The sequence below is a fragment of the Natator depressus genome, chromosome 18 (assembly GCF_965152275.1).
Source record: "Natator depressus isolate rNatDep1 chromosome 18, rNatDep2.hap1, whole genome shotgun sequence".
Lineage (NCBI taxonomy): Eukaryota > Metazoa > Chordata > Testudines > Cheloniidae > Natator > Natator depressus.
Window position 1 is genome coordinate 7,202,857 of NC_134251.1, and position 24,374 is coordinate 7,227,230.

General features: G+C 52.6%; 1 protein-coding gene across 7 annotated transcripts in view; it reads left to right on the forward strand.

Moving 5' to 3' along the window:
- The window catches only part of ARHGEF10L (Rho guanine nucleotide exchange factor 10 like), a 159,966-nt gene that overhangs the window by 83,453 nt on the left and 52,139 nt on the right, over positions 1–24,374 (forward strand). For 5 of the 7 annotated variants that reach the window (XM_074934021.1, XM_074934020.1, XM_074934024.1 and 2 more), the window contains 10 exons: positions 1,207–1,386; positions 2,595–2,711; positions 3,890–3,982; positions 6,000–6,173; positions 9,070–9,215; positions 10,751–10,765; positions 11,045–11,226; positions 13,161–13,276; positions 13,901–14,028; positions 15,266–15,366. In XM_074934021.1, the coding sequence (XP_074790122.1) occupies positions 1,207–1,386; positions 2,595–2,711; positions 3,890–3,982; positions 6,000–6,173; positions 9,070–9,215; positions 10,751–10,765; positions 11,045–11,226; positions 13,161–13,276; positions 13,901–14,028; positions 15,266–15,366 (1,252 nt within the window). The remainder of the gene's footprint in view (positions 1–1,206; positions 1,387–2,594; positions 2,712–3,889; positions 3,983–5,999; positions 6,174–9,069; positions 9,216–10,750; positions 10,766–11,044; positions 11,227–13,160; positions 13,277–13,900; positions 14,029–15,265; positions 15,367–24,374) is intronic. The other 2 variants (XM_074934023.1, XM_074934025.1) reach the window with 1 other exon arrangement.

Here is a 24,374-nt window from a genome sequence, read left to right on the forward strand (position 1 = left end):
TGGGGTAGACGGGAACGAACCCCCATCCCATTTAGAAATCGAATAGGGAAGGACATGGTGGGGGGGGACCTCAGTGAGACTGGTTTCTAGGTAAGATGGTGGAGTAGCAATGGCAGTCTCTGGACTTGACTACCTGCCAGGGGGAGCGGAGCCTTGACTCTACAATGCTGTGGGACTTGCTGCTGTGTTGGGCTGTAGAACTGAAGCTTTTGTTAAAAAAGAGAACTAAGTTCCCACCACTTCTGGTTGCAAAGAGAGCCTGTAAAGAGTGTACCCTGAGTGTACCAGATGCAGGGACGTTGGCCTGAGTCTTCAGACAGCCTTAAACAATAGTGCTGAGGGGTGTGAACTGCCCCCAGGTGGGTTGTTAACTCTGAAGCCTAATGACAACAATTTAAATGGCTATGTTAAACTGTTTCACTGCTGATCATTTAGTGGAAGCATCCAGCAAATGTGCTAATCCTGCAGTCCTAAACTAGGCTCCAGGCTCTCCCCTCCCGTCTCAGAGCCCCACGGCTGACATGACTTCAATGCACGATCTCCGCAGCTCACTGACAATTCAGGGGCACCCTGAAATTAATCACACAACAGATTAGACAATGCAGGGAATGTGCCTTGGACAGTTTGATTCACACCCTCCCCCGCGCCCAGGGAACTCTGTGGTGCTTTTCGTTTAAAAAACTGATCCAAAGTTCCCACAAAGCGCTGCTGAGTTTAGGTCAAGGCAGCCGTGGAACATGGAGGGCTTTGGCCAAGAGGCACAAACTCGTTAACGTTTGCAAAGCACAGGGTGGGCTGTGAACTGCAGGGGCCATGGGAACTGGGGAACAATGTGGGAAAACTGCCGGAGTGAGCAGGGGGAGGAGAGAGTGTTTTAAAAATCATCAAACCGGTTCAGTGACTCTGGTAGCGCTGCTGGGAGCAGGGTCCCCTGGTGCGAGGTGCCGGACATACTTGGGGTGAGAGATAGTCCTGCTCGGAAGAGCTTAGGGGCTAATAGACAAGCCATCAAAGAGTGTGAGAGGGAGCAGCAAAATCCCGTTTTGCAGCTGGGGAGCTGAGACGTGACAGTTAAGGCTGGGAAGTTCACAGGGGGACACCCAACTCATTTTGGCTCCACTGATGGGCCCTGAGTGACCGATCTGGGGTGGCGAGGGCAGGAGGAGGGTGGGAAAGTCTGTTTAAACCCCCTCCTGTGGCTTACAGGATTACAGACACCCCCTGATGGAGATGGAGCCCAAGGCCCTCAGCGCCAGGAAGTGCCAGGTGGTTTTCTTCCGTCTCAAGGAGATCTTGCACTGCCATTCCATGTTCCAGATCGCCTTGTTCTCCCGCGTGGCTGAGTGGGACACCACGGAGAAAATCGGGGACCTCTTCGTGGCCTCAGTAAGAGACGCCCTTCTGGAGCGAGGTTAAGAGGTGGTGTGGTTCCCTCCCTCCTCTTCCCACCCCCAGGATGCCAAAGCCTCCTCCAGGCAGTGAAGTAGGATATAAAATGCATGCGCGTCCTCTGTCAACACCCTTCTATCTGGACCTCCCAGCATCCCCGATTCCATCCCGGGCCCCCACTCCCCTCTATGGAGCTGCCACACCCACTGCTTCCAGCTCTGGGAACCTGGTGTGTTCTGGGTTATTGCAATCGGCACAGTGTAGATGAGACCATGGCAGCGCGAAGGCCAGTGGAAGGTTTTAAGAGCAGCAGCCATAAGCTGACCAAGGAGGGGGAAGCATGGGAGAGCACAGTTTGATTTTGCTGGTTAGCTTGATCAAATGGGGCCAGCCCACCCTGCCCACAGGAAATGCTTGGTGTCTTCAGGCAGGTTCCCAGCTTCGCTATACTAGGCCCACCTAGGCCAATGTACCGTGTATAGAACTGCATTGTGTGCTCCGGTTACTGCAGGGTAGCGAGTTAGATGGCTGCTGCACCGCGGCCAATGCAGTGGTCCTTCTGTCCTCCACAGTAGCCGACACAGCATGGGGGGCTCACCTTGTTTACGGGGGGGGCTGGAATGTGGGTGAAGGTGTCCGGTTCCCATGGCTCTGGCTCCTTGGAGCAGCTGCCAGAGATGCGTTAAGTTCAGTTTATCTGGTCATATGAATTCCAGCGTCTCCGACGGCGCAATCCCCGGCCCTCGCTCAGAACCCTGCAGACTTTTTAGGTGTTGACGTTGGGTACAAGTCCAGATCTTGGCGGAGAACTTGAACCTGCAGTCTTCTGGCCTAGACGCGAGTGTTATCCGCTGACCCCCATGCATTCGTCTATTGCAAGGAAGTGGGAATGCCTCTGTACCACCATCCCATCTGCGGTGTGTGGCAGTCCCAGCGCCCCTCTTATTCTGTTTGATGGTGGTAACCTCCTTGCAGGTTGCAATGAAAGCTCTGGGTTTCAGGATGGACTTTCTGAATGCAGATGCCTCAGGAGGGGGGCAGGGAGGGGGAGGAGACAGGTTTCCAAGCTGTGAGCCTCTGGCAGTCTGCAGCGACCTGGCTAAGTCATGTGGGGCTGGCTTCTCCTCGGCTCTAGGTTCTAAGTAAAGAGACGCTGGATCTGACTCTCCCCTCTCTTCTGTCTGGTTATTTGTGCATGCGCCAAGTTTTCCAAGTCGATGGTGCTGGATGTGTACAGCGATTACGTGAATAACTTCACCAATGCCATGTCTGTGATCAAGAAGGCCTGTCTCACCAAGCCCGTGTTCTTGGAGTTCCTCAAGGTCAGTGGAAACGTCCGGAAAGGATGCGCCTGTCACCATCTGGCAGTTGGCCTGCATGGGGCTCTGCTTGCAACAGGGGTATCATAAGGGTTGATGTTTCCCAGGAACAAGCAGAGGATGCGGATGGAGAGAAGATGCGTTTCAGACTACTCGGTGAATCACTTAGCAAAGGTCACTTGTACCCAGGACTTTCTCCCTGGCCGGTGGCTTCCCAGAGCAGTAAAGGATTGTCCCGCTCTGTGTCACGTCTGCACTGTCTGATGCCTCCCTATACACAGGGTTGGGATTCCAGAACCATGTGGGGGTCTTCACCTGCACAGTATCCATTCTGCTTGTACCGGTGGCTGCTCTTCTCTGATGAGGCTGTGGTTGCACTAATAATGCTGGCTTGTAGCCCCTATCTGCTGGCCCCGTACCTTACCCTTGCAGAATACCCATGTCATCCTTCCTCACTGGGCTTGGATTCCCAGCCCAGAATGAAGCTGGGGGCACCATCAGTTGAGTGCCACCCTCCTGAGCTCTAAGTTCAGGACTGATGCCAACGTGGTGCACAGTCACTGACCGTTCCTTCAAACCCTACCATATTGGTACCCTACCCATCTCTTAACGCTGGCATCCTGCCCTTGCCAGGCCTGTACCACGGAGACCATTATCTATTTTTAAGGTCAGGCTTGATAAAGCCCTGGCTGGGATGATTTAGTTGGGGATTGGTCCTGCTTTGCGCAGGGGGTTGGCCTAGATGACCTCCTGAGGTCCCTTCCAACCCTGAGATTCTGTGATTCTATGATCTGCTAATGCTGCATTTGAGTGAAGTTAGGCGGAGAGTTGCTAGCCAGAGCAGCAGTCTTGCTGCCAATGCAAACCACTGCAGGAACCCAGGGTCCTGAGTGAAGCCGGACTCAGAGCAGTGGCAGGGGGAGGATGGGTTAGTTATTCCGGCTCTGTAGCATCTCTCGTTGATCTAACCTCAGACAAGGGGGTGCGGTGGGCGAGTGAGGGAAGCATGAAAATGGAATGAGGGAGGGCCGGAGTGGAGGAGTAAAAAGCGAAGAATCCCACCCAGATCCGTGGCATGGGGTGGGTGGGTGAGGGGAGAGAGAACTAACGGTGAGGGGGTTTCTGCTCTGAGAGATCCTGGTTGAAGTGCAGGTGGTAGAGGGTTGTTCTTGTCTCGACAGAAGCGGCAGATGGCAAGCCCTGACCGGGTCACGCTCTACGGGCTGATGGTGAAGCCCATCCAAAGATTCCCTCAGTTCATTCTGTTGCTGCAGGTACCTTAAACCGGAGTCTGCTCTCTTACTGGGGGGTGGGGGGTAATGGGACAATAGGATGGGTCCGTTGGGCAGGAAAGTGGGCTGGATCTCAGGGCTGGCAGGATGGAGACAGTCAGCCTGGTGTCTGTGAATCAGCCCCTCAGCTGGGGTAATTCCACAGGAGTCAGCGAAGTGATGTTGGTTTACATCTGTTGAGTCCCTTGACCTGCTAGAAATTCGATCTGAAACCCACTCCCAGGGTCAGGAGTGGCGGAAGCTCTGTAAACATGGGGGGGCCACTGGCGCCCAAAGCATAGTCCCATCCCCTGTGCTGCCTCTTCCCCTCGAGGCCCCGACCCCTGCTTGCTCTTCTCCGCCCCCGAGGCCCTGTCTCTCACCCTTATTTCCTTTAAAAAACGATGGGGCCTTACCTCCCTTGTTCCGGCACCCCTGCCCGGGGTTTAGCCTAGGCTGGCCAGCTCCCATTGTCTGGATGTGTACAGAAGAGCTCTGTGATGGGTTCCCCCCGGAGTGCCACTTACAACTGAGGTACCACTGAGCTCGCCTGGCCCACCAGCCTGGGCTCCCTTTCACACTGTGGTGCTGTGACAAGTTGCCAAGCTCTCCAAGCTTGCTTTTTCACCAGCATTCACACAGGTAGGGACACACCCAGCTGTTGCTTCACACAGATGCTGAGATGGGAAGGCTCAGCTAAGGCACTTCCCAGTGGCTAAGGCACATACCCCACTCTGGAGTGTAAACCCAAAATTATACCGTCTTGCGCTGCACAAGAAACTGTACAGTGTAAGCTCATGAAATTCGCCCCCTCCCTCAATGTGGAGGAAGATATGCAACAGCTTTCTGCCCCAAGTATGATTTTCACACTCGTTTAGACAAAACAAAAACAAGTTTATTAACTACAAAACTGCAAATTGATCTTAACATACTAGATGGGTAGGATATGAATTAGCAAATTCTCACCCTGAGTGATAAACAGGCTGGCAGATTCTTAAATCATAAGCTGCCTTGGCTTTCCCAGGATTTCATTCACAGGCTGGGACCTCTAGCCTGGGACCATCACTTCCCCCAGTTCAGTCTTTGTTCCTCAGGTGTTTCCAGGTGTGGTGTTGTGGGGAAAGTGAGGTACCATCATGATGTCATTTCCCCCTTTTGTATCTTCTTCCCACTTGCTGGAAAGCTCTTTTGCTATGACCTGGGTCAAACAGTTCCCTTTGTGCAGTGCTACCTCTGAGAGGTTTCTATTGTCCACAGTTCTGGGGTAATCTTGTGCTTGTGTGAATTTCCTCAGTAAACCATTCACATTGTTTGGCCTTTTTACTGTTGTACCGGAAAGGCTGCTTGTGGGTTTTTTTTCAACCTCACCACGTGTTTCAGTAACACACACAGCCAAACTTTGTAACTTCACATACGACAATCGCACGTACCATCCAGCAAGATATGACTGTCTAGCGGATCAAGACTCTTAGAATGATGCCACAGAAGGCATACTTTGTACAAAACATATCCTAATGACACGACAGTGGTGAATATTGGGGTGCCAGGGTGTCACAAGCTCCCACTCAGCAGAGGGTCTGCCATCGGGGCCCCTGAGCTCAGCATGGTGGGAGAACGAAACAAAATCAACACCTCTTCCTCCCACTTCTCTGTGCCTGGGAAACCTCCAGGCAAGGGACCTGGCCAGGGCAGCTGAGCATCCCGGGGCTGCACACTATCGCCTTGGGGGAATAGTCTGTGGTGCATTGATCACCCTGGCGGCTGCAGAAAGTGTCCCTATGTGTGCGCACATGCACATTTGGCCTGGGTGGCTGCTGCTCCCCAAGTCTCTGTGCAGGCCAGGCCTGTCTAAAATCCAGTTTTTTTCAGGAATGCTTCTTGGGGGTGACAGCTCCTCAGCACCTCTGAAAATCTGAGCACCGTGCCATCAGGGGCTCCCTCCGGCCCACAGCTTGGCCTGCCAAGGGATGATCTCCCTCCCTAGTGACTTGATTTTTCCTCCCTCCCTCTTTCACCCCAGGATATGCTGAAGAACACACCGACAGGCCACCCGGACAGGCTGTCGCTCCAGCTCGCCCTCACCGAGCTGGAGACACTGGCGGAGAAACTCAACGAGCAGAAGCGAGTGGCCGACCAGATTGCTGAGATCCAGCAGCTGATCAGGAGCGTCAGCGACCGCAGCAGCCTTAACAAGGTGGGGGCTTGAGCGCCTGAGCGATGGGTCTGCAGGGTGGGGCTCAGTGTCGGGGAAGCAATTGCTCTGCTTGGGAAATTCCCCTTCCCGGCTCTGCCCACTAGATGACAGTGTGTGTACGTGAATAGCTTAGGACCCCCCACCCCCAGGTGTAGCCTATTGCAGAGGATGGATGGAAAGGGGTGGTTTTCTCCTCTCCCCAAATGTTTGTTTGGAATCCATTTCTGGCAGGGCACAAAACTCTCCCTAATTTAGGAATCTACCTGCTCAGGCTGTAGCCAGGTGTGCGCAGCTACTTACTAACAGCATCTTTGCTGGTGCCGGGCAGGAAGGCACTGGTCCGGAGATGATCACAGTGGTCCCTGTGAATCTTCTCTGCCCATTCAGTTGGGATAATGGGGAGAGAGAAAGCCTGGACTGAATATCTGAGGCCCGCGGAGAGGGCCTCAGATATTCCAACCATGGTGTGGAAAAGACAATCTACTAGACTGGGTTGTGGCTGAAGTGTCCCTTGGCCAGAAGAATTCCCAGTTTCTCTCTCTGGTGATCCGTGGTGCTGTCCTCCAGCTTACAGTGCTAGGACCAAAACATCTTCCTTCCTGGATCCTCCCCCTCCCTTCACCCAACGTCCTTCCAAGTCGCTCACTATTTGTCTGTTTCACCCGCATAAGCCTGCCCTCTGCAATGGAACCATTAGTCACACTAAGTCTCCGTGCTGCGGGTGTGAGCCCAGGAGCTTCAGAAGCATCCTGGAGAGGGGCAGGGCAGGATGCAACAGTGAGCGCTCTGCAGACTCCACCACCTCTTTGTCCTCTGTTCTAATGGCCTCATTTGCTGGCCTTCACGCTACTCTTGGCAAGTTGGACGTGGCTTTGTCCTTTATCTGCTCAGCTCCACTTCTCAGGGCTGGCAAGGTAACCAGGAGGATGGTGTGGCCAGCCTGTGGCTTCTGGCCCTGAGTGTTGGCTCTTGAACAGATCTCTGGAGCCAGAATGATGTTGTCTGAGCTGGACCCATACTCGAATCCCTCTGATTTGACCTCGCTGTCTTGCTCCGGAGCTGAACTCTGCAGCTCATGCTCGTCTCTGTTTAAAATCCGTCTCAAACTTTCTTGGCTGGCTGGCATCTGCCTGGCTGTCTGCAAGGGGGCTTCTGCCAGGAAGCCTGGGCACAGTAACCAGGCAGTCTGCCTGGGCACGCTCCCTGCCAAAGGAAGGGATGGAGGTTGTGTCTTATTCAAAGTGAAAGCTCTGATTTGAGAGCACCTTGAATGCATCAAGACTTGGGGATGGGCTGTCTGTGGCGTCTGATAAACTCTCGCTTTTCAGGCTGCTGTTACCAGCTCGCCCAGCCAGTCTAGCCCAGCCAAGACCTGAGTTTGCGGCTCCTTAGCCAGCTGTGCAGGCTCTCACCCATGTGAGCACTTGGGCTGCTCCGGTACCCAGCCTTGCCATTTCAAGTGCTGCTGGGCAGTGAATGGGAGGCAGGGGCAGTGCACCGGTGCCCGGCACAGAGGTTCATCTGAGCCGGCTAAGTACAGTGACAGCCCAGCTAGGCTGAGCGGCAGTTCAGAGTGCAAAGCGGGGGAGCATTTGGGCTTAGTATGCGTGGGAAGAGAGTGAGGAGAGGGAGCTGGCTGTCTCCCTCAGCTAAGCAACCCCCTCCTCCCTAATAGATTGGACTCTACATGTTGGGGGCGGGGGACAGGTGGAGGACCTCATGGAGGGGGCAGGTTGCCAGCACAATGTAGCTCACCTGCTGGGCCATGGGGAGTTCCCTGCGGCGCCCCCATCTCCTTGGCCGACCTGCGAGTTTTCCTATCTCAGCAGGCTCCTGTCAGGTGGGGCTTACAAAAGACGGGTCAAAGCAACAGGGCAGTCCCTGAAAACAGGGCTGTTACCCTGCTAACTACCTGGCTGGCAATGGGGCTCTTCTGCCTACTCTCACACGGCACAGGCCGGTCCGTGGCGAGGTGACTGCAGATGGCTGACGCAGCTCAGAAGCCACGTGGGGCAGCCCAGGTGGATGGCTGGTCTCCTGTTTCTCAGATGGGAGAAGGGGGTGTATGCCATAAGTCGGTGCGACTCTCGGCCAGGCTAACTGCCATCGTTAGCCATCCAGAAGCTGCGTTATTTCTCTGAGAGTCTCTGGTTTACACGAAATCAAAGAGCGTTGGGTGGAAATTCCCACTCCCATCCCCCCTAGTGTTTACTCCTTGAGAGAAGAGAGACTGAAACTCAGTCCCCAGGATTTCGAAATAGCCAGGGCAAGGCGTTTGCAGAACCTCATGTGACTGGGCAGCGCTGCGGGGTGAGCGAAGGCACACTCGGCTCTGCAGAGGAAATGAAAGCAAAGGGACTGATCCTGCAAAGCGGGGGACTGGGGAGCTCTGAGACTTGCTGCCACGGGTTTTAAAACGTAGCGTAGATCTACCCTCAGTCATTGGCACCATCCTCCTTTTCCCCTCCTGCAGCTGGGCTCAGAGACTCTGGGACTGAGGAACAAAGTTCTGAGGTGGCCCCTGGGCCGGGTCTGCTGGGTTGTAGCTCAGTATGCTATTGCTGTTATGCTGTGGAGTCCTATCGGATGAATCTCTGTACAGGAGCAAATCGTTACTGTAATGAATCCGTTAGGGCTGCTGTCTCTGCTTTGTGCACCGGGCCCGCTCCAAACTGCATGGCAGAACTTGGATTCTCCTGCTCGGAAAGCCCAGGCCCCTTGAGCTAAAGGAGAAACCCCAACAGCTGTTAGCAATATAGGGCCTATGACACAGAGCTGAGCAGTTTTGATTCCATTCAGCAGGGGGCAGTGGTGCCCACGCATGTGATAGGGGAACATCCTAGCTAATCTCCCTGCTCCTCTAATAAAGGACCTCCTTGCTCTTTTTCCTCTGCAGATGCTGAATTCAGGGCAGCACCAGCTGCTGCTTTGCGAGACCCTGACGGAGACCGTTTACGGGGACCGTGGCCAGCTGATCAAATCGAAGGAGCGCAAGGTGTTCCTGCTGAACGACATGCTGGTGTGCGCCAACATCAACTTCAAGTACGTTGGCAGCGTTCATTTCCTCCCAGAGCCCGTCGTAAATGTTGTCCCCGCAGCCCTGGAGGAATCTACAGAGATACAGTATCAAGGCTCCACGCCATGAAATCCAACTGAAAAGATGCAGGCTGACCTTTATAAAGTGCCGTCTCCGTTTTGTCTCCAGGAAAACCCTGGCATCTCTGCTGGGATTTGGCATTTTTCTTTGCAGTCGTTCTAGCAACCTTGGGTCAAATGGATCCCTGGTGTAATCCCATTGGCTTCGACAGTTATACCAGTGATACATTAGGGGCCATTTGACTTTAAAATATGCCTTTGATTGCACTTCCCCAGCATTGGCAAGTTACCCAAGAGCTGCTGCAGAAAAGCTCCATTATGTGGCTATAAACGTGTAGGTGTTCTAACCAGTGAAGATGGCTCGTAAATGGCCAGTCACTGCTGCGAACTGGGATCACCTACAGCCCTGCACCTGTCTGCCTGCAGTTATGCTGTGCAGCTTGTCTAGCCTGGATCACCGTGTATCCTCTTACTGCAGAGTGCTGCCCTGGGTCCCCGGCAACCATAATTTCTATCCCAGTCTCATTTTACCCGTCATTGTTACAGCCTCTGGGTCGAGTTCCTTGGGTTAAGAGAATGCGGTGACTGAAGCCCTGTAGTGCATCATAATAGACTGGAGTAAAGATTTAAGGCTAAAACTTTTCAGTGTGGATGTTGGAAGTTAGGCACTTAAAGAAGACATTGGTCCGCTCTGCTCAGCGCTGGTGAGGTCTCTGTTTTGGGTCCCACAAAGAAGTTAACATGTTAGAGAGAGACCAGAGGAGAGTAACTGAAAGGTTTAGAGAACATGACGTGGGAGGACAGGTTAAAATAATTGGACGTGTTTAGTCTTGAGAAAAGAAGACTGAAGGGGAAACATGATAACAACCCTTTACTGTTGTCAGGAGAACAGTGGTCAATAGTTCATTGTCCACCGAGGGTAGCACGAGAAGTAATCGGCTTATTTTATTTTATTTTATTTCTTTTTGCAGCAAGGGAGATTCAGGTTTGATAGTGGGAAAGTATTTTCCCGCTCAAAGGAGAGTTAAGCACTGGAACAGGTTACCTAGGGAGGCTGTGGGATCCCCATCACTGGAGGTCTTTAAGAACAGATTGGGCAAACCCCTGTCCGGGATGGTCTAGTTTTACTTGGTCCTGCCTCAGTGCACGGGGAAGGACTGGGACTTCCAGCCCTAATCTTCTATCATTCTATGAGTAGCCTGATTTCCAAAGGTGCTGAGTACCCCTTTCAGTTGCCTGAATGTGCATTTCCATCCCTGAATCAGAACACTTTGCCCTAAGGGATTTGCCTAAGAATACAGATGGTGTCAGAGGCAGGATTTGAACTCAGGACTTCCTGCTTTCCAGAACTACTAGATCAGGTCTCTCTCTTGAGAGCAGAGGGTAGAAAATATTGGCTGCAACATCCAGGGAAAGGAGAGAAGTGGAGGACTTGCATGCACTTGTGGTAATGACCTTTTGTTAATCTTCTCTCTTTCCAGGCCCGTGAGTACAAGGTAGGCTCAGCACGTGGTCTTGTCTTTTTGCCCCATGTGTTGGGGGTGCAGATTATGGTGGATATGCTGGTGCAGGGTGTGGAATGCAAGTTTTTAAGCAAGGGAGAGGGAGCTGGGCTTGCAAATGTTTCTGCATTTTTCTGGTCTAGAGGTGTTCTCCTAGCATGACCTGACTCTTCCCTCTTGGTGCCGCAGGGTTCTGGCTTGGCTGGGGATGGGGAAGTTGGTGGAGTGTAAGTGATGCTTTTTTAGGGAATAACAGACTCTCCCTCTCCACAGAGGCCAGCTGGAAATCAGCAGTCTCGTCCCTTTGGGCCCCAAGTATGTCGTGAAATGGAACACTGCCCTCCCGCAGGTGCAGGTGGTAGAAGTTGGGCAGGAGAACAGCACATACGACAAAGACAACGTGGTCATCCAGAACGCGGGAGCCAAAAAACATGCTTCAGCCAGCCAGTCGTCCAGTGAGTATCCGCTCGGAGGTGGGGGTACAGCACACTGGCTTAGTGTGCTCTGTCTTCCTCTAGTCAGTGGCTGCTTTGCCGAGGATAAGAGTCTACTACTGTTACCAGCCAGTGGAGTTACTCCTGCAGCTCCAGTGGCAGAGCCCTGTTTTTAGTGCGAAAGGTTCAAGTGGGCAAGGTGGGGGGAGAGGAGGGAAGGGATAGGAGGGGGAGCGAGGGGATCTGCGGAGACTCGGTGGTGCAGCAGTTCCTATCTGATCCCTGGCCCAATCCGGGGCCCCACAGCGGCTGCTCCAGCCCCTCCGGGTCCCATCCTCATGTCGGCTCCCCAGGTGTGCGCCAGCCATATTTCCGTTGTGGGATCGTCAGTGTGCACCGCCTCCCGGTTCCGCCCCCTGCCCCCAGGTTCACTCCAATGGTGGCGGTGGGTGATTAGGGCTTTGCTGTGCAAACTGGGTCATTCTGGGAATTTGACTGGGAAGCGCCATGGTGTTGCGGTAGAGCGTGGTGCCTTCTTCTTCATACTGCGGACCCAAAAGGAGGGGTTCCCCAGCCCTTCCCTTCCCTCCCCCCCCATTGCTTCGGGATCCCCGCACCCCGGGTGGCAGCACCCCATCAATGCTCAGCTGCTCTCTTCAGTGAGCGAACTGAGCAGCGTCCACTCTAGCCAGCGCCCCCTGTGGGATGGAAGGGGAAGAATCGAGTCTTTCCTGAACCCAGAGACCTGGCCCCTGCCTCGGTGCTCGTTAGACTCAGAGGTTGGCCGAGCCCGCGACTCCTCGGTCACGTGAGGGCTAACACCGGAATGACTCCAGGCCCGTTGCTGGCTGGGCCTCTGCAGCAATGTTTTTCTGATGGCTTAACAAATATTGCCTATGCCTTTTTGGTTTGGTTTGCCGGCTAGAGGGGACTTCCTCTGTGGGGAACATTGAAACGGAAGATGTAGAAACTTCCGCAAGCAGTAAACACGTGTTGGAAGTTGCTTGCGTCCCCTGAGAGCAAGGGGCCAGAAACCAGAGCCCTTTGCTACTTGGGTTCCTGGACACCTCATTGTGTCCCTGCCGGTGGCTGTGCTTGGCCCTGCTCAGTTCTACCCTCTCCAGCCCCCTTGTGCCTGTTCTCTTACAGTCGAGACCATCAGGTGGAAATGTCGTCTTTGAACTTGTTGTTTCGGGGCCGCCTTTGCACTGCCTCCATCGCCGTTAGCTGTTGGAACGACTGACCTGGAGACGTGGTGGAGTCTCCATCACGTGGGGTCTTTCCGTCAAGACTCTGTGTCGTTCTGAAACGTGTACCCTCGGTCAACCATAATCTGAGCCCGATGCGGGGATTACTGGGGGAGACTGGCCTATGCCATGCAGGAGTCCGACTACTTCTTAGCGTGTGCGCCGCGTGCCTCAGGTGGCACATGACTAGGGGTCATCCCCGAGTTTGGGCCGCTGGTTGGATCAGTCGCTCCCCCAGCTTGGCCCGGGCACTGACTGGGAGTGGGGCATGAATGCTGCTCCGTGCCCCCGCAGAGTCTGGCTAGATCATCACAATGATGGTTCCTTCTGCCCTTAAAATCCGCATTTAGGACTATGCTGCCCTGTGAGGTTGGCTGTGAAGAAGACACAGAGTGGTGATGGCAAAAGGGCTCCATGGAATCCCCGCTCAGAGCACGAGTGCATTTTGGCACTTGGGAAAGCCAGGGCTGGGTAGCACTGGCAGGGTCTGCGCAAGTTTTCCCCGTGCAGCCGTGCTAACATACTCCAGTCCTGAATTCTAGAGCCCGCTGCTCTTCTGTTCCGGGACAGTCTGTACGATGGGCGAATGCAAACTTACTTCCCCTTGTGACCCGAGTTGGGATTTGAAGCCACGTCTTCCAAAGTGGAAGCTCAGCTGACAAACCTACCAAGCCTCTCTGCCTGCTAATGCATTGCTTTCCTCCCAAGATAAGGTGTACCTGGGCCCTCCACGGCTCTTCCAGGAGCTCCAAGATTTGCAGAAGGATCTGGCTGTGGTGGAGCAGATAACCCTTCTCATCAGCACCCTCCATGGCACCTACCAGGTAATGGCCAGGCAGTTCCCCTTCAGTCAGTGTCAGCTCTGTCTCTCCAAGCAGATTCCTGCCAGCAGGTGTCTGGTCAGTTGGGAATGGGATTTACGAAAGAAATGGAGCTATTTCCCCTGTGGTCAGCGAACCACAAGCTGGTTTGTGATTTGGACATAACTAGCCAGGACCAAGTCTGGGGGAAGCCAAGTTAGTGGTCCAAACGACAAAGAACATAACCTTGGAGCAGGGCAGAAAATGGCACTGAATGAGGTTTCTGCCACTGTCTTACTTCTAAAGCAACCGTCCCTCCTCACTACGTACCCCTCCCAAGCCCCTACACCAACGTTGCTATGCTGGCTCTTTAGCTGGGGAGGCAGGCAGATCCTTGCTCTGTGGATGTCCTACAGTGGATGGCCATTGGCTTCCCCAGGAACCTCCAGACATACCAACTTCCTGATGGACTTGGTTCTCCACCCTTGGCAGCGTGGGTGCCCATGCTAGTCCAGAGCCCTGCTCTTTGCTGTTGCTGGGTGGGCCTTTGGGTGCAATTTGATGGTAACTCATGGACTCCTGCCTGGCCCTCTCTGCCACGCTCTGATACCTGCATCTCAGGGGTTTCCTTTTCTCTCTTGCTTCCAGAATCTGAACATGACTGTGGCCCAGGATTGGTGCCTGGCCCTGCAGAGGATGATGAGAGTGAAGGAGGAGGAGATCCACTCGGCCAACAAATGCCGCCTCCGTCTCCTGCTTCCAGGGAAGACGGACAAGTAAGTCTGCTCTTAGATCCCACAGGCGGGACATTTCCTGCTGCATCCCTCTGAGCATGGAGACAGAATCGGAGGGCAAAGGCCTGTTGGGCCGTTCTAACCGGTCTCCTGGTAGGCCCATGCAGAATTGTATGCTACAGCATGTTCCGATGCTTTGATCAGTCCAGGTGTACGTGTCTCAGGTAACGGAAGCCTATGCCAGAGTGTAATAAGGTCTCACTTATACCTAGTGCCCTGTACACATCTGTTGCCAGGGCAGCTCGAGTCTTGTCCCAGTCTGGCCGGGACGTACCAGAACAAACAACTGGTTCAATGCCAGGTGCTTTAGAGGAAAGTGTAAACCCCCTCCCAGCCCCCAGTTAATTTGGGGTGGGGTGGAAGGAGGAATGTCCTCCTCAACGGACCACCCCACCCTGGGATTATGCCCTGATTTTGGGGAGACACTAAGAAGATTCATGGTGGATCCTGAGCTGGTGGAAATCAGCATACTGTGGTGCTGCACTGCTTTACACTGGCTGAGGATCTGGCCCAATATGCTTCTGATGAACCTTGGCTCCTTTTTCCTCCCTCCCCTTGTGGATCCTCTTATATCTAGTCTGGAGAGAAGGGCGGCTGGCTGAGACAAATGCAGCAATTACTGGTCCCCTCCTCCATTCTCGCTGAGATGCAGTTCCTCAGTCTAACAGCTCAGGCTCTGCCAGGTCAGGGCATAGCCTGGAAAGCCTCTCCAGGCCCTGTGCTCTGCTGGTCATGGGGGTCATGGCCCAAGAACTAGCAGCTGCCTCAGCTGGTCAGTGCCGGGGCAGGAACCGCTCTGCGCACCCCCAGGCAGCCCCTGGCTGTGACTCCTGGGACAGCTGCGGGCCATGTCTGGTGATATACAATGTAAGTGACTCTAATAGCTGCAAAGATGAGTCCTATGACCGTAGTAAACTGAAACCACAACAGGATGATCTCCCTGTCTCAGTAATGTCGTATGTAAACTCCCGGCCTGCCCGCCGCATGGTCAGTGCATTTCCAGCCCTACCCTTTTCTCTATGGCCCCCGTGTGCCCTATTAAACAGCTACTGCCCGTCTGTGCAGGGGTGGTTGCACTTCTGTGATGGGTAAAGTGCCCTTTGGCACAGAAGTTAGCTACGCAGGGGCTGGGGTGGTACTAGGCACCTGGGTCCATTAATGCCTTTCAGTCAGATCAGAATGGAGCTAAATTCTAGCCTCCATCATCTTCCTGCTGCAGGTCTGGCCGTCCCATCAGCTTCATGGTGGTCTTCATCACCCCAAACCCACTGAGCAAGATCTCCTGGGTGAACCGCCTGCACTTGGCGAAGATAGGACTGCGTGAGTAATCCTGTTTGCATGGGCAGGGCATCCCTCTGAATGCAAATGAAGGGGTGGGGCAGGGAGGGCCTGTCAATGTCTGTGTTCCCTTTGATAGGTCAGGAAAAATAAGTATCAGAGCTCCTTGCCCAGCACGTGACATTATGGGAATGTGCCAAGCGCAGGCTGCAACTTGGGAGCGTTGAAGCCCTATCAGAGCTGCAAAGAAGCGCTTGACTAGGAAAGGTCTTTAGCTCCTCAGTGTCACCCAGGAGTCTCCAGAGCAGAATGCTGGATGCCCGTTATCCAAGTCAAAGAGGGATTTAGCGATGGGCCAAATCAATCCTGCGCGTTGCTCCATTAAGATCAAGGGATTTGGTTCTCCACTGCCGGGTGGACTCACCCAGGGTGAAAGGCTCCCATGCTGATTTGCTCGTGGTTCACTCTCGCTTTGCACTGGTGCAAATGACTGTGCAAACTGCAGGGCAATGGAGCGCCATGGTCAAGGTGGGCTTGGTTCATGAAGTCCGGCTTGGTTTGTGCACATCAGATGTAGGGCTTGAAAGAGGTCTCTCTTATCGGGGTGACTTCCCATTGCCTTTGATGCCTTGGAAGCTTATTCCTTCATCATTCTTACTGCTTCATCGGGGATTAATTAAAAGGCAACACTCTGATTTTCTTGCCTGCAGATCTTTGGTTCTGGTGCACAGCACGCAGTCTAATACCAGGGCGATTTCATCAGGGATGTTTGTATTAATGGAAGCTGTGCGGTCTTTCATCATGGGGCCCCCCCTTGTTGAACAGTGGTTAAGACCCAAGTGTTAGCAACTGTTGCAGTCTCTCTCTGCTGCAGGAGGCACTGGGCTGACTGAGAGGTGGCAGTGATGGTGGAGAACTACTTGGGAGGTGGTTTGCTGAATTCTCTTCCCCCCCCCCCCCGCACACCCCTGCTAGCAGTGTCAGAAATGAGAGAGGGATGCGATGGTGCAGTTTTCTCTGACTCATACCTCTCTGCTTTTATAAGCTTTTTTCCCCCTATCTTCCTGGGTGTTTTAGTGCTGGGTGTTGTGCAAGTGCCTGTCAGAAACCAGAAAGCAGGTTTGGGTAGCCAGAAAACACCATAAAATTACAAATCTAGAATGCACAAAACTTCCATAGAGGAACTGCTTAAGTCAGGGTGCCGGTTCCGATTTCAGTCCAGGGGAGGCAGCTTGCAGCAGCAGCCCCAAGGGTGCTTAGGCCCCTGGAAGCTAAGGATAAAATGTAAAAAACATCAGTCTATTTTGGGAGCATTTGTGGGTTTCATGTAGGTTTCCTACAACAAAATTACCAACACAGCACAAACAGGCAACAGCTGAAGGAGGGGAAGGCCCAGGATTCTTCAGGGAAACCTGTAACAAGTTCCCAACGTCCATTTCCATCTGGACAAACTGTTGAAAGTTTTAGTTGTTTTTGGCAACCTTTCTGGTGAAACTTACCCAATGTACAGAAAATGTACCGTCCTGCATAGTAGCCTGGTGTATCCTCTTAGTCAGAGTTTTATATACGCCAGCCTCTCACGAGGCAGGCCGGTTGTTTCATCAGTTCGTTGAGGCCTTGATTCAGGAAAGCACCTGAGCACACGTTTGACTTTCAGCTTGTGTTTGACATCTGTTGACCTTGCTCAGGTTAAAGCATGTGCTTAAGTACCTGGCCCAAATAGGGATGCAGGGTGTTCCCAATTGGAAGAGGGTCAAAGCAGGGGCCGGTGACTTTTCCTCTCTTCCCCAGGGCTTAGGAAAGACTCCAAAGCCAACCTTTTAAACTACAGACTGGGCCAATCGCATCCCGGCCTATACCTTCTTCAAACTGAGGCTCAGGGGGAAACTGGGTAACTGCCATTTTAGAATTACAGCTTGTGAGTGGTGGTAGTGAGGGAAAAGAGAGTTTGGGGTTGAGATGACTCCAAGATATCTGCCCTCAGGGTGCAGAGTGAAGGGGAAGGATAGTTAAGGATATAAAACAAGGAATATTTTTTCCCGGGGAAGGGCTTGTCTTTGAAGCACTAAATAGCATTAAGCTCTTTCTCTGCTCATCAACTTGTTTAGGTAAGGAGAGAACAGAAACACCAGGCGTTAAGCTGACAGAATGCCCCGTCCCCTGTTTGGAAATGATGTCCATGGCTGACGCTAGCAGTGTGATGGCTAAAGCAAATTAGCAAGTCAAAAAAACACTGCACCAATTCCCTTTATGCACCTCACCCGGGGAACCATTCCTCTGAACACATAGCCCCTTGGCACCATCCCTCTTGGCCTTCTGGCACATACAGGAACACCATCCCTCTGCATGCACACAACCCCACACCCCATGGCACCATCCCTCTGCATGTACATGCCCCCTCCAAGTTCCCCGAGCAGCATCCCTTCCCCTCCCCCCGTAACCCCTGGGGTACCATCCATGTGCTCGCCGACAGGCGCACTCCCCCCTGCCCCAGCTCTCAGGCCATCACCCCTCTCTGCACACATGCACCCTGGGGCACCATCCCTCTGTCCATCCCCATTGGGTTTGGTGGGCTGCCACACAATGGCCACACTGATGCTTAATGTGCGTTTCCTGCAGTTCAGAGCTTGCATGTTAGCGCGGCCACCCCAGGCAGGCAGGTTATGCAGAGAGGTCGCAGGCCCTGTCCCCCAGCACGTTGCAAGACACCTGGCTCTGCCTGGCATGAGGGGCTCTTCTTGGGGCTCCCCCTGCTTTGTTCTCCTGCCTGGTATGATGTGCAGAGAGGGGACTGATCACTACTGCCCACCCCTATTTAAATGGCACCCCTGGCTCAAGTGTAGCTAAATCAGAGTTCAAGTAACCAAGCCCACAGATGTCCCCTGAAGGCAGCATGTTCCGGGAGATGGAACAGACTCAGCAGTGTCATATGGCAGGCCTGTCAGGCCTCCTCCCTGTGTCTCTAAAACCAGAATTGGTGGGGGGACTTCTTGACTGCTTTGAGCTACTTAATTAGATTTACTTACCCGTGTAGCCCTAGGGCATGTGGGTGTGTGTGTGTGGGGAGAATGTCCATCTGGCCTCTGATCGGAGGTCTTAGGAGCAGGAACAATTATGGATCGTGCCTCAGGGAGGTTGGCATATCTCCTCTACGGGGCAGCTTTCCCTGTGCTGTCTGGAGCGGAGGAGGGGAAAGCGGAGACTCTCTAGGCCTCTTCCATGGCTGGCATCCACATGAAAGCGAGCCTGGCTGTGTTTGAGAGAACCGTGAGGGAGGAACCCAGCCCCTACAGCTCAACGTTGAGCATTCACTCTCTGCATGGAAGAAAACCAGCCAGGGGCTCAAATGAAATTACAGCTCTTAGGAGACCCTTGCAGTGTGTGTCATGGCTAGGCACTTTGAGTGCCTTCACCCCTCTTTCCCTGACACCTGATCTGTCCCCCTTGCTCCTTTCTATAGCAAGGACCCCATTTTACTCCTCTTCGGGTGGGATCTCAGCCAGCCAGACCCACCTTTTATTTTTCCATCTCGCTCAAAGGCTGAGCGGTAGCTTTGGACACCACCTTGTGGCCTGTGTTTACAGGGGAGGGTCAAACGAGAAGATCACAATGGTCTATGAAGCAGGTGGAATTGGATACCGTTGAAAACAGGAGATTGCTCTAGAAGATGGACCCCAGCCTGGTGCAATGTGGCAAATCCTGTGTTCCTAACTGAATCCAAGTAGAAGGAGCTGAACTGACTGCAGGTTTCATCTTAGGTGGCTGCAGGCCACGCTTTGGGCTTCAGAGCATTGAGCCAGTGGCATGGCTGCATCTGCCTGTTCCTTCCCAGGCTGCACCTGGCTTTCCCACTGACCTTCAGGGCAAGGCGCGTTTGTGTGCAGCATTTGATTAAGGCTCTTTGTTTTGCATTTAATTTTCTCTAATTAAAGCGCCTAGCAGCAGCAACCATGGAAAGCCCTGGAAATCCGTGAAATAAATAACTCCAGCTATTACTGCCTGGGGGCTTTCTTGAGTTGTGTTGGCTCTGAATGCTGAGGAAATGGGCCAGCACTTGGAGATTGCCTGGTTCTTATTGCCATGCTGCAGGATTCTGCTGTTTGTCCCTTCTCCAATAAGTATCCTTCACTTCCCTTGTTTGGACAACACGGCCTGGAACGGATCTGTGTGCATGCAACCTTAATGGCTCCCGAGTCCACGGGTAATAAGTACTGCTGGAGTCTTGCAGCATGTTGGACAGAGACTTCCTAGTGTGGCCACCTTCCGGCCAACCTTGAGAATCCTGACTATGGAACGGTTGCCCAGCTGCCCTTCTCCTTACTGAGTTGAATTTCTGACCTCCTAGCACTGTGTGGTGCCATTCTTGGAAAGGCCCTGGTGTGAGGTCTGTTCTGCAGGTGACTCCGTGCAAAGAAGAAGAGGATGAGATAAAAAAGGTGTCTGGCTTTCCAAAGAGCTCAGGGTCGATTTCCAAGAGCTCAGCATCCGCCATCGAGACCGGATTTTTCACGGAGCGCCGTGCTTAGCAGCTGCCGTCGCAAACAGTGCTGAGTGCCGATGAAAATCCAGACTCTTGTTTTAGTACCTAAATAGAAGCTGAGTTCTTCTGAAAGTTCATGAACTTAGGGGACCCAGGATGGAAGCCTGTGGCTTGGAACCTGGCCATTTTGCAGAAGGCAGCAAAGGTGCCTTAGCTATGGCATGTATGTACATGTAGGTATGACGTGCCCATGTGCAAGCTGACCCCATATGTAGACACCTCAAGTCAGATAGCTTTAACTGCCGAAAAGGCCACAAGGTTTAACCAGAGGGAGATGACACGCTCTGCCTAAAGACAGGTTTCAGAGTAGCAGCCATGTTAGTCTGTATTCGCAAAAAGAAAAGGAGGACTTGTGGCACCTTAGAGACTAACCAATTTATTTGAGCATAAGCTTTTGTGAGCTACAGCTCACTTCATCGGATGCATTCAGTGGAAAATACAGTGAGGAGATTTATATACACACAGAACATGAAAAAATGGGTGTTGTCATACAAACTGTAAGGAGAGTGATCACTTAAGATGAGCTATTACCAGCAGGAGAGTGGGGGTGGGGGGGGAGAAGAAAAACCTTTTGTAGTGATAATCAAGGTGGGCCATTGCCAGCAGTTAACAGGAACGTCTGAGGAGCAGTAGGGGGTGGGGGGGGGGGGGAATAAACATGGGGAAATAGTTTTACTTTGTGTAATGACCCATCCACTCCCAGGCTCTATTCAAGCCTAAGTTAATTGTATCCAGTTTGCAAATTAATTCCAATTCAGCAGTCTCTCGTTGGAGTCTGTTTTTGAAGTCTTTTTGTTGTAATATTGTGACCTTTAGGTCTGTAATCGAGTGACCAGAGAGATTGAAGTGTTCTCTGAGTGTTTTATGAATGTTATAATTCTTGGCATCTGATTTGTGTCCATTTATTCTTTTACGTAGAGACTGTCCAGTTTGACCAATGTACATGGCAGAGGGGCATTGCTGGCACATGATGGCATATCACATTGGTAGATGTGCAGGTGAACGAGCCTCTGATAGTGTGGCTGATTTGATTAGGCCCTAAGATGTCTGCCTAAAGAGACGTCTGGTCTGAACAATGCGGCAATGTTGGGATCAGGGTGTTGGTCCAGTGTCTGTGATCAGGACTAGAACTGCCTGGACTGCTTTTCATTAAAAAGTGCCAGGTGTGAAACCACGGTGCAGATGCAGAAACCGCTGATCTTCCACATAATCTTAGAAAAAATCTGTGCGATGCCCCGTCGGACTCAGGCTATAACTTATGTCACTGGCAGCAGAAAGATCCCATTGCAATGGCCAAGATTTTTAACATTGACTAGAGATATGGAGTACCTCGCCTGAAACGCCTTAGAGGGCCTTGATCCTCAGAGGGTGGGTGCTTGGCAATTGGGCCCCTTTTAAGGGGTCTTAATTTGGGAGTCCCAGAACCGAGGCACCCAAATTCACCAGTCGCTTTTGGAAAGCCACGCCTAATCTCTGCTTTGTCACATCTAAGGTAAAGCGTGCCCCAAAGGGCGGCTTCATATCTTCCCGTGTTTTGTAAATGGAGCACATCCCCTCTGGAAGTTTATTGCAAGCGTCTGTGTAACCCCGCAATGTCATTGGTGGAATTGCTTTTCAGAGCACGGTCTCCCTTTTGATCTCTTCATTAAACGGGGGAAAGAAAGCAGGCAGATGATTCTGGGCGGCCGCAGTTCCCCTGCACTCTCAGGTCCCCCGGCAGCGGAGAGTTCCCTGGTGACACTTGCGTCCCTTCTTATCTTTGTTTCTATTCAACTCCACCAGCCACTGAAGCAAAAAAAAAAAAGTTTAATGGAAGAAAAATTCATTTGAAATCTTATTTGAATGCCTGGATTCCCCCAGGCTGGAAGGCGTTTTGATTCTCTTGTTTTTAATAGTTTGTTTTTTATCTGGGATGCCTGCGGGGAAATCCTGTAACCACCAGTTAGGAATAAAAACGCATTAGAGCTGCATGTGAAGAAATGTTTTGTTGTTTCTTTTCCCTTTTTTCTTCTTTTTTTTTTTTTTTTTTTTTGCTGTCACTACACGGGCCTGGCTCTCTCAGCTCCGTGCTGCAGTCGAGAGCTCAGTGCGTGAGAAAAGGTGAATAAGCGGAAAGAACCGCTCTTAGTCCTTGGAAATGCCAGCCCCTGACATTTCCTTGTGGCTAATGCTGGTTCCACCCCTGTTAGGTTCTTCGGGAGCAGACAAGCTGTATGCATTTTAAACACTTTTTTGACCAAATCTGCTCTTCATCCTAAAGCTCAAAGCCAATGGTTCTCAACCTTTGTGATACCAGGGACTGGCTTGCTGCCTTCCTAAAGTGTCAGGGAGATCTTGGGGACCAGAGCCGGACCCGACGTTGAGAAACACTGGTCTAAGCCGCCTAGTCAATGGAGAGGTGCTCATCACAGCTGATACAGGGTATGTCTGTGTCTACACAGCAAAAGCCTTGAATCCAGCGAGTGCGGGTAACCATAGCAGTGACGACACCACAGTTCGCAAGATGAGGGTGTACCCGGGGTCCGCTCCGGGCTTGCACTATCCATCCTGCGCTGTGTTCGCTGCTAGCCACATTCAGATTAGCACAGGTAGGCCTAGCTCCTGCACATCTTTTGCTGTGTAGAGGTACCTATAGAGGGAACCTTTCCCCTGTCGTGTCTGCCTCAAGGTGTTTGTGCTGACACCCAGCTCTGTCCTATAGGATGGCCGGCTGCATTCAATAGGTGGGTGATAGCATAATCCTTGGTCAGCCGGGTGGAGTAGTAGGCATCCTGCTCCCGACATCCATGTGGGATTTGGATAACTGAGCATAACAGGATGGAATTGAGCAAAGGAAAACTCCAGCTGGAATGCTGGGCCTTCTGGCTGCTTTCCCCCCTATTTTTGGCGTCGGTTAGAAATGACCGGGCAAAGCCCAGGAAGCCGTTCTGCACCGACAGGAGGAGGAGCAAGAACCAACAGGTTTATCAGCCTGGTGGGGCTTCCCACGCGTGGGATCAGAGACTGCAAAGACCTGCGGGGTGGCGGGGGGACCCCTCTCCGCCCAGTCTGGGGTTGGTCCCTACGGTACACTGGAGCGTGGTGTCCAGTCTGTATCCCACTGGATACCTCCTTAGACTCTGAACAGCTTCTCTTTGCCTGCCTGAGTTCTGCGAGGGCTGCATCTCGGATGCTTTTCTGGTTACACCCAGTCACTGGCCAGGGGCTAGTGTGGCTACTCAGAGATTCAAGCAGTGCCTGCATGTTAACCCTTTCGTGACCAGAGCAGGGAAGTTCTTAGAGTATCATAGAATCATAGACTCTCAGGGTTGGAAGGGACCTCAGGAGGTCATCTAGTCCAACCCCCTGCTCAAAGCAGGACCAATCCCCAATTTTTGCCCCAGATCCCTAAATGGCCCCCTCAAGGATTGAACTCTCAACCCTGGGTTTAGCAGGCCAATGCTCAAACCACTGAGCTATCCCTCCCCCCCCATACCGTAAAAGAATGTCGTCTTCTGTGGGAGGGGAGGTATACGGCGCTCAGCTAAGGTTTAAGTGGCCCAATTAAAGCTTTGTTAATGATCTTTCTCCCATCAGTTACTCTATCCTGCTTTATTGATCTGGGATGTAAATTAAGCTGCAAGAAATCAAGCCTCACTGGCAGGTGCTCCTAAACCAGGAGCTTTAGCTGCTGGGCAGGATCCAGTTCCAAGTGAGGCTTCTGCATACATGTTCAATGTAGCCTGATACCAAGGTCCAGAAGCTGTCTCCAGGAAGGAGCAGAGAGCGACTATGAACCACGTGCTGGGGAAGGAGCGCAGAAAGCTTAGTCTGGTTCGAACAGAGTTGTATTGGGGTCAGCAATGTGCAAGAGAGACCAGTGGGGCCAGAGACCTCTTGTTCAGGCTTGCGGCGATCACAGCGGGCACAAGAATTTTGGAGGCTTTTCTATCTGGTCATGTTATAAAGGAGGCTGGGCCTGATTCATGGCGTGGTAATGCAAAGAAGTGGAGGGGTGGAGTTATGCGAAATAACTTAAGAAGGCTCAGAGTTGGGGGGCAAGAGGGGGTCAAACTCCAAACTGGGGAAAACTAAGCTAAACCTAGGGGAAGCTGTCCTGGCAGTGCAACGGATTCAGCTGAAGGACAGATACCCAAGGGAAACGCGAGGGGGGAATCCCCATCATGTGGCACATTTGAAAACTAGGCTAGGCAAACCCTAAGCAGTGTGCCATAGGGCATTGCCCTCTTAGTCAGGGAAGGGGCAGGCTGGTGCTTTGTCCCTTCTCTGGATTCCTACGCTGCGGTGAGACACCCGCGGCTGGCCTGTGCCAGCTGACTCCTACTTGTGGGGCTCGGGCTAAGGGGCTGTTTAACTGCATGGAGATGCTCTGGCGTGGGTTGGAGCCCAAGCTCTAGGGCCCTCCCACTTTGCAGGGTCCTAGAGCCCAGGCCCGATGTCTCCACTGCAATTAAACAGCCCTTTCACTTGAGCACCGGGAGCCCGAGTCAGCTGGCGTAGGCATGCCGAG